Source organism: Echinops telfairi, unplaced genomic scaffold (genome assembly GCF_000313985.2).
Source record: "Echinops telfairi isolate 266 unplaced genomic scaffold, ASM31398v2 ScPeMD7_7467;HRSCAF=8505_1, whole genome shotgun sequence".
Classification (NCBI taxonomy): domain Eukaryota; kingdom Metazoa; phylum Chordata; class Mammalia; order Afrosoricida; family Tenrecidae; genus Echinops; species Echinops telfairi.
The window spans coordinates 13,684,097-13,698,277 of NW_022111368.1; the positions used below are offsets into that span (position 1 = coordinate 13,684,097).

Below are 14,181 nucleotides of genomic sequence, written 5' to 3' on the forward strand. Positions count from 1 at the left end.
TCGGTTCCCTCTTTCCTACCCACTCTCCCTCTACCTTCCCAGTATCGAGCTCCTCATTTTTAACCTCCCTCCCTCAAGAGCCCTTGATAATTTATATATTATTATTATTTTTTCATGTCTTACACTGAGCAATGTTTCCCTTCACCCACTTTTCTGTTGTCTGTCCCCCTGGGAGGAAATTATATATAGATCATTGCAATTGGCTCCCTTATCCCCCCCCCCACCTTCCCCTTCCCCTCCTGGTATCTGTACTCTCATTAGTGGTCCTGAGGGGTTTATCTGTCCTAGATTTCCTGTTTCCAGTTCTTATCTGTACCTGTGTACATGCTCTGGTCTAGCCAGATTTGTAAAGTAGAATTGGGGACCGGACCCCTTCTTAATCACCTCCAAATACGTTTTCTTGAGTTGAGGCCATGGGGGGAGAGTTAGAAACCCCTGGCTCTGCTGATAGGGATTACCCCACACACACACACAAAAGAAACATGCTGTGGGGGTTTTATGCACCTAGGAAGCAGTACAATTATAAATGGAAACAACAAAATCCAAGCAACAGCCTTGAGCAAATCAGCAAGTTCATCCATTTAAAAAGCCTAAGGCAGAGACACGCTTCTCCCTCCCCACCCCATCCCTGTACCCACTGCCTTGGGGGCTATTTTCTTCTGAACAGTAATTGCTCTCTTAAGAGATGATTTCCTCTACATTGTCACTGTCACAGGGTTTTGAGGCTGGCCTAATTTTACAAGATACCTTCTTGTCCCGTTGTCTTAACATTGTCCCAGGGCATAAAATCGGGCTTCCCCCTAAAATATCCCATTTCATAGTCAAGGGAGCATGGGTTGGCTGTGACAGCGCACACTACTATGTAAATGAGGCATGCAAAGACCACAGAGCCTGCTCCAGTCCAAGAAGGCAAGGGATTGGGGGGCACTCCCCAAGCACACTGCAGAGTGACGGAGCAGGAAGGCGGCCGGTGCTTCTGGAAGGGCCCTTGTCTGTCCACAGCTCGAGGAGGAAAGGCTCTCCATCATCGACAGGGACAACCGCCTGCTCCTGGAGAAGATAGCCTACATCATGCGAACCAAGGGACAGACTGACAACAGAAACGACTACCAGCACAGGAGGTAACACTTGACACACACCCCCACCCTTCCGCCATCACCCTCAAACCTGATGAACCCCACAGACTGCTGGGTAGCCAACCATATTGAAACATGGTGCAATATGTTTCTAATGATAAAATAATATGCACTTCTTCAATAACACTTTCAATAACAATATCTCACAATAGATATAATAGCCATATAATTTCCAAGTGATGGATAGAAACAATGTTTCAAAAAGCATGCAATTACCATAATATCTGAAATTATTAGTAATACAGCCCTGGGCTGCTTGATTTGTTGCCTCGACTTATAATTGAAGGAAAGACCACATTCCAGTGAAAATCACGATGAAATGTCCTTGGTATTCAAGTTCTTGGACTTGTGAATTTTATTCATGGACTTCTGGGCCAGGCAGTCTAGAAGGTGCATTCCAGACCTCACAGCTTTTGATGCTGTGATCTGGAACCGAGGCTAACGGGGAGTCTTTCTCATCATCTACCGCGTAGCTGTGAAGGTGATTCTGATTCAGTGACCTTAGGTACAGAGTATAACTACCCCCTAGGCTTTCCAGGGCTTTCCAGAGATAGAAAGCCTCATCTTTCTCCTACACAGCAGTTGGTGGGTTCCAATTGCAGTCTGAATGCACCGTGTTTTAGGGTATAAAGGAGACCCCAAATCTCAAATAGAATTTAAAGATAATATTTATTAAGTCTTAAACAGGAAGACAAGACAAAGAAAACTGTCACAGAAGCATGATTGATGACAGTCAGCACACCATAGTTGCAGGTGGCACTATAGACCCATGATTGAGATGCGTACATTCTGTTAGACACAAGAGTTGACAATTGGTCCAGGGCCTTCCAGCTAAGGCCGTCAAGGCTTGACTCCTGACTCTGTGACCCCACTATAGCATTGTCCATCAAGAACACACCCCATCAAGCCCCTAAAGGGAGGCTGCTTCCCTCTGGGCTGGTTGGGTTGTGGTGGTAGTAGTGGTGGTAATCCACTTTCTAATGCACTCTGCCTGAGGGCAAGCGGGTGGATGTTCCCAGTTAATGGTCAGAAGAAATTTCAGTGGAAGCTTAATCCACATAGGGCCTCTACAAACAGATTTGGAGCTTTCACTGTTATTCATTGCCTTCTGCCAACAAACATGTGCTCAGTATGTATACTCTACTACAACAACCAGGAATCCTTTGACGGGGATGGTGAATGACAATGGACTGTTCTGGAGACTCTTCCCCCATTGTCTGCTTACTCTGTTTGACTTTCTACACAGAGGCCTAGATAAGAACGCCTTCCTAAGGAGCAAGCGATAGCTGCTATATTCAAAGTGAATAAGCACGTCTAGATCCCAAAGACTGCCTCATCTCTCACGTGATTTAAAGAGGGCTGGAGTCGTTTACTGTTACAGAAGGAGCTTTTAATTCTACCTAGAGGTCAAAATTTGATTACATGAAAATTGGTGGAGGGGGAAATAAAGCTGAAATCAGCTGCGAGTAACTCACTTAAACAGGGGAAGAAATGTAAGGCTTATCTGACAATAATAGATAATCCAGAAAAGGTCATTTTGTGAGGCCATTACAGGACATGTAGATAGGAACATGCTTGTACATATAAGTCAAAGGTTCACTTTGTTCCCTCTAGTCTGCACTCAACTACATCTTAACTTGGTCCTCTTAAGCCTCAGCTCATCCGTAGGTATAACTAAGAAAAAACCAAACTTGCTGCCATCTAATCAATGCCGACCCTCGTGACCCTATCGAACTGCCACCTGTGAGTTAGACTGTAACTCAAGAGCTCCGTCGTTCTTACTGGAGGGCTGGTGGTTTCGGGGTTGAAGATCGCAGTCCAGTATGTAACCACTGCCCCTCCAGGCTCCTGTAGAACTCAGAGTCACACTTTCCGAGAAGGCGAAAGAAGAGTGACAATTGGATGGCACCTAATTTACACACTGATCCGAGTAGGGGTCTCATGGAGGAAGACACAACAACGGGGAAGGGACTGCCTGGGACTGAACAATGGTGTCGATTACAACGGTGGGTCAGTGACGCTCCTTTACCGCCCCCCTCTATTTCAGGAGCTCTTCCTCGCCTCTGGGCAGGACTCTAGAGGGTTTGCCCTCTGCTCCAGCCACAGAAGCAAACAACAGCAAACGAGTTACTGCTGAGGCCACCCCCACTCATGGTGACCCCGCCTGGGTCAGAGCAGACCTCCACAGAGTTTTCAATGGCCTGTGTTGTGGAAGTAGTTCTCCAGGTCTCTCTTCCAAGGTGCCTTTGGGTGGAATGGACCATCAGTCTTTGGGTTTGCAGCAGAGCATGTTTACTGCTTGTACCACCCAGAAATCCACTCTAGGTCTAACCATCTCTTAATCAACCTTTAGCTCCAGCTTAAACGTTACCAAAGAGGGTCTTGGCTCCATTCTGGTCTTTTGCTCCATAGCATTTATCACCATTCATAATCTGTAACCCTTTGTTTACAGATTTACGTGCTCACTGACTGGACTTCCCACTGAACTACGAGCCTCGTAACCATAAAGCTCTTGTTCGGTTTGTACGGTGTTACATACCCAATGCCCAGTACAGCACTTGGCACAGCGTGCTTCTTAAATAGTTCTTGAATGACGGAACAAGTAAGGTCACCAATAACCTCTGGGTTGCTAAATTCGTTGATTTTATTTTTTCACTTTAAATTTTTTTCAAATAAATTCCAAGTTGTTCCTGACTATAAAAATACTTACATTCGAGAGTATAAAGAAGAAATTATAGTAACTTGTAATTTCATCTCTCCAAGATAATAATCTTATATTTTATATATTTGTCTATATTGCCATAGTATCATCTCTTTATGCACATAGAAATGCATTAACTGTAATTAAAATAGTGCCTCAACTGTCATCTTATATCCTGACTTTGTTCACTTGACATTCAGTGACAAGAGGTTTGCAAGTCATTGAAACAAATGTTATCAAGAACATCACTTAATGAGCACCAATTTCCTTACTCGTCCCATGTTGTTGGATCTGTAGAGTAATTCTGAATTTCTCAGAATTTGTTATGTATGTATGTACATTATGTATGATGCTGAAATAGACATATTTGTTTGATCATTTGTGCGTGGGCTCTTTTCAGACATACTCTTTTTATGCTCAGTGTATTCGATAATTTTGACTTAAGCGAATGTCAATTTTATGACCCAATCAACTCTATGGCATTTCTGTGTCATCCCCATCAGTGTCCATTCCCCACAAGTTGGAACTTTCCCCACTTTCTATTAAGCTTCCTGTCGCCATAATCACTTTCCTTGGGGTCTCCTTTGCCCGCCAGCCTCCCTAAAGTACTTTGAATGGTGCTGCCCCTGCCCCTTCCTGGTGTGTGTGTTCCTGCTGGCAAGGTTTCCCATGCCTTTCACATCAGCCATCACTTAGAGCAGTGGTCCTCAACCTTCCTAGTGCCGCGACCCTTTCATACAATTCCTCAGGTTGTGGTGACCCCCCCCCCCAACCATAAAATTATTTTCGTTGCTACTTCATCACTGTCATTTTGCTTCTATTATGAATCAGGCGACCCCTGTGAAAGGCTCATTCACCCCCAAAGGTTGAGACCCACAGGTTGAGAACCACTGACTTAGAGGCTATGAATCCATGTCTTCAGCCCTGTGGTCATTCCTGAGCACGGGTCCCACAGCTCCACCTAACTGTCCCACCACGACCCCAACCCTGCTTAGACCAAGTTCCAGCTCAACCACTGGTTAGATCTGCTGTCTTTTTCGGTAAGGTGACTATCAAGGGCGGCCTGGTGGTGGGGAGCAGTGGTTACGTGTTAGGTTGTGATACCCATGGTCGGCAGTCCAAAAGCACTAGCAGCTCTGCGGGAGAAAGACCGGGCTTTCTACTCCTGTGAACAGTGACCTTCTCGGGAACCCACAGGGGGTGGCTACAAGTCAGCACTGACTCCATGGCAGTGGGCTTGGTTGGGATTTTTTATCTTTGAGTTTATTATTAGGACCATATGAGGTCATCACATTTCAGCAGGCCTAAAGCACACTACTCTTAATAGTTCTGAAATGGGAGTGCCTCTGACAGTGTGCGGCAGGAAATGGCTTTTTGTTGTTGGTTGAAACTACCTTGTCTGCCACGGAAGAATTCAAATCCGTTTCCGCTTTCTTTGCCCCCCTCGGATAGCCGCTCAGACCACTGTTCAGATCCAGTGAGTAAGGCTGCGATTGATCGTCCTTCTCTCGTGTGCGTGCCTGTTTACTTTTAACTTCATTTGTTATGATTGATTGATCTATATTTTCTAATTTTTCCCTTTTCTTTGTGGCATATAATGCTTACCAAAAAAAAACCCACCCCCAAACCGTCTTAAGACATTATACAGCCTGTCTCTTCAAGTGAAGTCAGCAGCAGCACCCTATTAACCCCCCCATATGGGGTGCTTTAGTTCCTTCTTTTTGAAGTTTCCTGTGCCCACCCTCCCCCCATGCTGTCCTGTCCCTTCCCTCCCCCCCACAGCCGAATTGTAATCCTTAAACTCTTATCCGTTGGTGTGAAGACCACTTTAATTTTCTTCATTTTCCTTTTTAATCATGCTGCCCTAAAACATTTGCATTTATGAGAATGACTAGCTCTGTTAAGCCCAGTATTCTCTGATTGTGTCCATGTCTTAAGGTGTTTCACCGACTCTTCATTGGTTTTTAAGGAGGCAAACCATTCCATTGTGCGAATGTACTAGAGTTTGTTTATACAAGTTTTGATTGAAGTTTTTGATTGTTTCCATCTTTTTTACTATTATAGAAATTGCCACAATAAACATAGGTGTGTGTATATCTGTTCATGTAGTGTTCTTTATTTCTTTAGGGCCTATACCAAGAGGAGAGAGTGTAGAATCCTAAGGTATTTGGATTTGCATTTGTGTAAGGAAGTGCATTGCTGTTTTCCACAGTGGTTGTATAATTCTACAATTCCATCAGCAATATTTGAGCATTCCAGTCTCTCCACATCCTCTCCAGCATTTGTTTTGTTTTGTTTTGTTTTTTATTTCTATTAATTTTGCTAAGAGTGTCAGTGTGAGGTGGTATCTCGTCGTTTTAATTTTCATTTCACTTATTGCTAATGAAATGAAACATTTCCTCATATGATTGTTGGCCACCTGGATGTCATCTCTAGTAAACTTCCTATTCGTGTTTTGTGTCCATTGTTTGATTGAGTTATTTGTATTTTTCTTATTGAGGTGTAGTCTTCTATAGATTTTTGAAATTAACCCTTTATCTGATGTATCAATGCTAAATCTTTTTTCCCAATCTGTGAGTTCTCTTTTAACTCTTTTCACGAAGCACATCATTATATTTTTGGAAGGCCCCAGACCTCTATTTTGTCTCCTGGAATATGGGTATTTTGCATTGTGTCCGGGAGTATACTATGCCTTGTATGAGGGTGTTTAAGTCTGTCCCTCTTTTTCATCGATGGACTTTATGTTGGCATGAAATAGTTTGACTGGCAATGATTTGTCTTTCTTCAAAAATAAAAAACCAAACAACAACTCATTGCTGTCCGGTTAGTTCTGATTCATAGTGACCGTACAGAACAGCACACAACTGCCCCATGGGGTTTCCAAGGCTGTCAATCTTTACAGAAGCAGACTGCCGCATCTTTCTCCTTTGGAGCAGCTGGTGGATCCAAACCACTGGCCTTGACCTCTGGCTAGCAGTCAAACACTTAACCACTGCACCACTAAGGACCCTTTCCTTCTTAGTAGCACACAAACCAATGAGACACGGCGTGTACAAAGCATTTAGAATCATGCCTGCTACACAGGAAGTTAAAATAATCCCTATTTTAATGAATCGCCTCATACTCAATGAGCTACTCATTCCAAAAGCCTATCATTCATACTTCATTTCTTGTGCTTCTCCATGACTATATCTAAATCTAATCCCAGCTGCGATTTTTCCTTCCGCTATAACTGTCTCTTCTCATCTGCCGCTGCTGCCTGACTCAAGCCATCTTCATGTCTCACCTGGAGAGTTACAATCAGTTTTTAGTTGGTTTCTCCTCCAATCTCATGTTTTCTAATCCATTCTACACCTTCTCTCCAGAGTGATCTTTCTAAAATGATACATTCTAATTCATCAATCCCTGTTTAAAACCATCTGGCTTCAAGACAATGCCAAAACTTTTAAAGCTGCACGGAAGGTCTTCCAAAACTCCACCTATCCACCTCCCATCATGTGGTGCCACCAGCAAACGTGCATTTCCCCTGCGCCCTTCTGCTTCAGGCGACCGAGCAGCCTGCAAGGGCCTACTTTCCTTTGCCTGCCGAGCATCTATGAGTCTTCCAAGACTAGGCTTCAGTATCCCTCCTTCTCTGATTGCTACCTTTCTGAAACCCATCACCTCTCAGCCTTTGAAGAATACTTGGTCTATTTCTTGTATTTTTAAACTTTAGATTGAGGTTGCAGTGAAATTTTAGGGCAACCAACAAGGAGCACGTTTGTTTTCCAGTCAACAGTCCTAGTACACATTTTGTGTCATGATATCAATTGGACTTCCTTCCCCTGTTGACAGTTTCCGTTTGCCCTTCTTTCTTTCCCTTCTGGACTTCTGGACTTTATCCCTGGGCGAAAGCTGCCCTTTTGATCTCTTATGGTTGATTGCTCTAAGGATTTGTTTTTGAACCATAAAATGATCTCACTCCATTTTATTTAAGATTTTTCTCCAGTTAGTTAAAGAAAAATGAGTCTCTCTTTATACATATGGACAAGCCCAGTTATAAAAATGGACAGCACATTCCGGGAGAAAAAGGCTTGGCATTTTTTCCGATTCCCTCTAAACAGCATCTGTATACAGGACTCTGCGCCTGGGCAGGGAAATCGTCATGGTTTAAATTACGACATCCCCGACTCCAAAAAGATTTTAAAACTCAATCTATCTAAATTCAATTCCGTGATTTTCAGGGGTGCAAATTAGAGGCTGGCCTGCCCAGAAGCACCTGCTCCACCAGGGGGTCCATCAGGCAAAGGGGGGGGGCAGGTGGAGACACCTCTCCTGAGCCCACCAGCCTCTGCCTCTCTTGGAGGGGGGCCAAGCTCACCCCTCTTTCTGCCTCACTCCTGCGGCCCCTTCCTTTCTCAGTGCAATGAAGACAGTGCATACAGCCAAGCCAGGGGCTGAATGGTGGGGGGTGCATTCAGGAAGAGTGTTTGTGTTCACGTTATCAATCTATTGTGTGAGTCACAGGGGTGAGTTCAGTTCTGGGCTTCAAAGGTGTCTGAGAGCCAGAGTCTCAGGGGTTCCAGAAACCTCTATCCAACTAGTAAGCCTGGTCTTTTTATATGACTTTGAGTTTTGTCCCACATTTTCCTCCACTCTCTGCATAACCCTCTGCATAAACATTTTATTAGGGGCTCATACAACTCTTATCACAATCCATACACACATCAATTGTGTAAAGTGCATTTGTACATTCATTGCCCTCATCATTCTCAAAACATTTCCTCTCCACTTAAGCCCCCAGCATTAGGACTTCATTTTTCCCCTCCCTTCCCGCTCCCCCCTCCCTCATGAGCCCTTGATAATTTATAAATTGTTATTTTGTTATATCTTGCCCTGTCCGACGTCTCCCTTCACTCACTTTTCGGTTGTCCGTCCCCCAGGAAGGAGGTCACATATAGTTCCTTGGAATCGGTTCCCTCGACTGTGATCTCTGATAGAGCTGTCAGCTGTGTGGCTGGACACCATCACCTTCTTCTGGTCTCGATGTCATGGAGGGCTGAGGTTCAGATGGTCCTTTAACCCTCTGGACTAATTGTTTCTGTGCGTCTTTGATTTTCTTCCGCTCTTTTTTGCTCCAGAATAGTTGCAATTTAAATGGCTCATTAGCAAACTCTTAAGACCTCAGTTACTACTCCCCAAAGTAGAATGCAGAACATTAACACTAGTACAATGGATACACGGTGCTCACATGCGGACCTCTGTGGGAAGGTCTCCCTCCAAGGGAGGTCAGCCCCCTGGCCTTGCGACACACAGTCTCATTCTCTTGAGTGCAGAAGGACCCGTTTGCTGCCACACATTCTGTCACTAGCTCGGCCGTTCAAGAAGCATGCGTGCTGTGGGGTTTTGTTTGTTTGTTGGAGCCTTAACAGGAGAAAAAGAGAAGAGGAGCTTCGCAGAGTGCAGAAGGAGAACCGAGCCGTTCTGGAAAGGCTCACCAGGGCGAAGCCGTGGCATCAAGCTCACGGATGGCAGGAAGACTGGGCAAGGATGCAGAGGGACCGGGATGCCATTGGACAACGGCCTCGACGCTGGTATCGTACACCAAGTGACCAGGTAACGTGGATTTCGTTTTTCTTTTTAAATCCAGATTCGTTATTGGGAGCTTCCATTTTACTTCACCGGGTCCCTCAGACATACGGATTCGTGGGCTCGTGTCTCTGTGAAGGCGTTTTGTTCTACTGTCAGCAAGTGTACCACACCTGGTCACATTTCAGTTATAGAACACATGAAGCAATGACCCGCCTCATGAATTTCCTCACAAACCTAGGGGGTCAAGTGAGCTTAACAGATTGACTTTGAGTTGTGGGGGAAAGACTTGGTGAAAAAGAATAACTTAGCATAGGAGTATTTATAAAACCTCATCAGAAAGTCAAGTGACCGTCCTAAACTAGCCATCACACGCTTCATCAGACAGGCAGAGAAAGGAAGGATGTGAGAGTCAGCCAGACCATTGAAAGCCCAAGTTCCCCTCCTCCTGCGAGCCTCCTTGCTGCTGACACCGCACTCCGAGTGAGGACAAGGGAGGTTTGCGTTTGGTGGGTTATTACCCTGCTTGCAGATGTATGGGATTAATTCTGACTCATAGCCACCCCATTGGACAGAGAAGAACTGTCCCTGTGAGTTTCTGAGATTGTACGTGGTGACGGGGACTAGAAGGCCGCGTCTTTCTGCTGAAGAACAACTGGTGATTTCAAGCTGCTGACTGTGCAGTTAGCAGCCCAAAGAGTCACGAACCCCCTGGGCTCCCCACGCTCACTGCCTCTGACTCATAGGCACCCTGTAGGACACGATGGGAAAGCACCTTTGGGTTTCCAAGACTGTCACTCTTCATGGGGATAGATGGCCTCAGTGTTTGCTTGCGGAGCAACTGATGGGGGATTTGAACCACTGACTTTGTGGTTAGCCCCTCAGTACATGTCCTGTTTGTAACCTCGGATGTACCTGCTAGAAGAGTTGGAGAAAACCGTGTGTTGAAATGCCCACAATATAAGGGCTATAGGGAGGCCTGTTTTCTCTTGAAATTCAGCCCTTGAAAGGGTGGGTGGGGAGAGGGGGTAGGAATGCATGTCGGTCAAGGTTTAAATGAAAGATCAGCCTCAAGGCGGAGTTTACCAACTCACCTTGCATGTGCATCAGAGGTGACAAACAGGATGCCCGCCATCCACATGCAGACATGTAGAACTATTTAATTTGGCTAGACACGTTCAAAACCATGCCTTCATTTGTTGCCCAAAGTGAGATATTTACATAGAAACTGAGATTTCTGGCTTGATAAGAAAAGTGGTGGAGCTGATAGAAGTGGACCCCTTTCCCACCTGGCACAGCCAGTGAGAACCGGGATCTGTTGCTGTAGGACCCACGGGTCCTCCTCTCCCAGGGCATGTGCCCAAGGGCCACGCCGCCTTGTCCTGGCCCAGAGGCATCTGAGCTATTATTACTACCTGCCCGCCCTGCGTTGCAAGCCCGTCTAGTGGGTCACAGTCGGAAGCCCCGGCCTCGCTGCCGGCTCCCTGGACTGTCTCTGTGCGCAGAGCACTGAGGCGCAGAGGGAATAGCCAGGTGATTTTGTCAGAAGAATAAGGATGGAGTCTATCCAGATGATTCCGGGGTTAGAGAATCTGGCGTGTTACTCATTTTACACGGACAACTTGGACATTTCATTTGAGAGTATTCTCTTTAACTATAAACAAATGAAAAACGAAGTTACAAGTTCTCAGGAAAACAAAAGAAACCGACAAAAACACAGGGAGCCATGCAGAAGGTGTAAGGAGCGGGCAAGAGGCTTCTCACTGATTCAGCTCCCGAGGAGTAACCGCAATGAACAACTTGTGTGTGATCACTGATGGGATTCGTTTTGTATGTCTACCTGTTGGTACGGAGACATAGCGCTAGCAAACCACAGCCCTTTGCTGTCAAGTCCATTCCCAGGCATCATGGCCCCGCAGAACGGAACAGGACTGCCCCTTAGATTTCCTACGCTGTAATCTGGATGGAAGCCAGCTGCCTCCTCCTTCTCCCACAGAGGACCCGCTGGCCTCTCAGTTAACCACCAGATGTCCACCCCACCCCCGCAGCGCCAGGGTCCCACTCCTTTTAGTGTGCTTGAACAAAACGAGAATCGGGCTCATTTTATCCAAGATCACATCCTAGAAATCATTTTGTGTCCGTAGGATTTTATCCATTCCTTTTTCACATCTATCAAATATCTTTGATACAAAAGGGTCCCCATTGATTTCATCGGTTCTCTGATGATGGTCGTGTAAGTTGTTCTCCGTTTTCCATTCTCTCAGGTAAAATGGTGGTGATAATCCCAGGATTTCTGGCTTTTTACACATAGTTATTTCTGAAATTTATAGTCCTGGCAGCAAAATTATCCAACTAAGAGTCATGCACACTTAAAATTTTTAAATAGGTACTAATACCAATGATACCCTCCCCTCCCCCAAAATGGTCTTAACTCTTTCTACTTCTGTCCAAAGTGGCTGATGGGAAAGTGTCTAGTCTGTCACACTCCGGCCTATGCCAAAGAGCGTCTGAGTATACGCGATTACGTTTTGGTTAATAGGGAGGCAAACACCTTAATAATAATAATAATATGCTGTTGTATTTGTGGTTCTCTGATGACTAACCAAGGTCAGTATTTTAATATAGCCCTTTATATCTCTGATTCTTTTCATTCCTTGTACATAGCCTTTGGCTGGTTCCTTTTCATGATCAGGATGTAGAAGCTGTTGATATGTTGTCAAGATTTATTTTTCCTGTTACACATGTCATCAATATGTTTCCCTACTTTATTACATGTCATTTCACCTGTTTATTTTCAGGTCATCAAAGCAGCCAATAGGTTCCTTTAAGGCATCTGCTTTTCATGACATACTTAGAAACAGCTCCAGCGAGCTAAGAATCTAAAAGTATTCTTTTATCTTTTCTCCTAATACTTTGCAGTTTTTTTTATTACCTTGAAATCTTTAATAAAAATGGGATTTAGTTTATGTAAAATTTTATAAGTTTCATAAGCTAAAGATCAAAGTTCATTTTATGAATGTAAGTTAAACAAAATCAGTTCGAAATATCAAAAACTTTTCCTATTCTTTATACTTCATAAAAACTGCTTTTCATGAGTTTATAAATAACTGGCCAACCCCTAGAAATCCCCAGACTCCAAACCCAAACCCACTGTCATTAATTGGCCTCCAACTCATATTGGCCCTACATTGAGTCTTTGAAACTATCAATCTTCACGAGAGCAGACGGCCTCATCTTTCTTCCATGAAGTGACTGTTGGTTTTGAACTGCCCACCTTGCTGTTTGCAGCCCAATGTCTAACCCAGGGCCAGCCCCAATGGTGCAAATGCTAATGGAAAATTGGAAGTTCACATCCATCCAGAGGTACCTCAGAAGAGAGGCCTGGAGATTGACTTCCAAAAACATTAGCCATTGAAAACCCTTTGGAGCCCAGCACCACGCTAACACACCTGACATCATCACGAGTAGGAATCTACCTGGAAACAGCTGGTCTTGATGTTGCTGCTGTTGTGAGATGCTGTGGTATTGATTTTCAACTCAAAACCCCCCATGTGACAGAGCAGAGCAGCCCCGGGGGGCTTTCTCGGCTGTAATCCTTACAGGAACAGATTGCTGTTTCTTTCCTGTCTCAGAGTCTCTGGGAGGTTTGAACCAGCAGCCTTTTGATTAGTAGCTGAGCACCTCACCCCTACAGCCCCGGGGCTCCTTGGTATTGGTTTCATCGTACTTCAGCACCAGCATTCCAAGTTCAAATGTCTGGAGAAACTACCACCTTGCTGGTTTGACAGACAAAAAAGTGGTATCTTCAGGAGCCCTGGCGGTATTGAGATACACATCAGTCTAACTGCCAAGTCAGTGGTTCGAACCCCTGGGGAGAAAGTTGAGGCTGTCTACTCCTGTAAAGATTAAATGTCTTAGAAACCAAAGGAGCAGCCCTATCTACTCAGTCACAATGGGATTGCCATGAGCAGGAAGTGAGTTTGGAATTCTACACTTTTTTTGTTGCTAGTGAACTTGAATTTATGTTTCCTATTTTTATTAGCCACTCTTATTTCCTTACCTGAATAGTTTCTATCTTGTGTCCCCTTTTCTATTGGGACTTTGGTGGTTTTATTCATATTTTGTTTTAGGCTTGCCCCTCTTAAGCGTGCTACTCCCATTTTCATTTCAAACCTAGTCTGAGAAAGTTTTCCCCTGATTGGTATCCATTTCTATTTGTTGACATAAATAGTGCGTTTGCTCTGACTTCTGTTTTTGTTTCCTTTGTTCCCCCTTTTATATTGCTGTTGTTTTCATTAGCAATGGTCAAAAAAAATGCTTGGAACCTATGCTTCCAGTCCATCCTTTATTTATTTGCTTTGAGTCTATTGTTAATCCCTCTTTACCTAACAGGAAACAGATAAGAGCCCCTGAGCCAAGACAGATGCTAAGATAAAGTTAAAACAAAGAAAGGGATCGTGGAAGTGCCCAGAAATAGGGCTTCCTGTGGCAAAGCTGTACAGAGAAATGCCTTTGTGGGACATGCCAACAACCTTGTCTAAACACATGTCCACTTTGTACCCCTGGGTACATATCCCAGGAGACTCCTCCGTGACAAAGCCCAGAGTGAGATGGTGTTTCGGGAGAGAAGGCCTAACCAAATCCAAAATGCACTGCCTTTGAATTGATTCCTACTCACAGCAACCCTACGGGCTCGAGGAGGACAGCGCCTTAGGGCTTTGACTCTTCAGCCTCACTGCCATCGAGTCAATGCCGCTCATAGCTACACCACACACA

At 44.7% G+C, this 14,181-nt stretch overlaps 1 protein-coding gene across 1 annotated transcript in view; it reads left to right on the plus strand.

The window, feature by feature from the left end:
- CFAP97D2 (CFAP97 domain containing 2) overlaps positions 1-14,181 on the plus strand; it is a 67,344-nt gene that overhangs the window by 44,592 nt on the left and 8,571 nt on the right. Inside the window, exons 3-4 of the mRNA XM_045283817.1 lie at positions 1,003-1,121; positions 9,240-9,432. Coding sequence (XP_045139752.1) covers positions 1,003-1,121; positions 9,240-9,432 — 312 coding nt within the window. The remainder of the gene's footprint in view (positions 1-1,002; positions 1,122-9,239; positions 9,433-14,181) is intronic.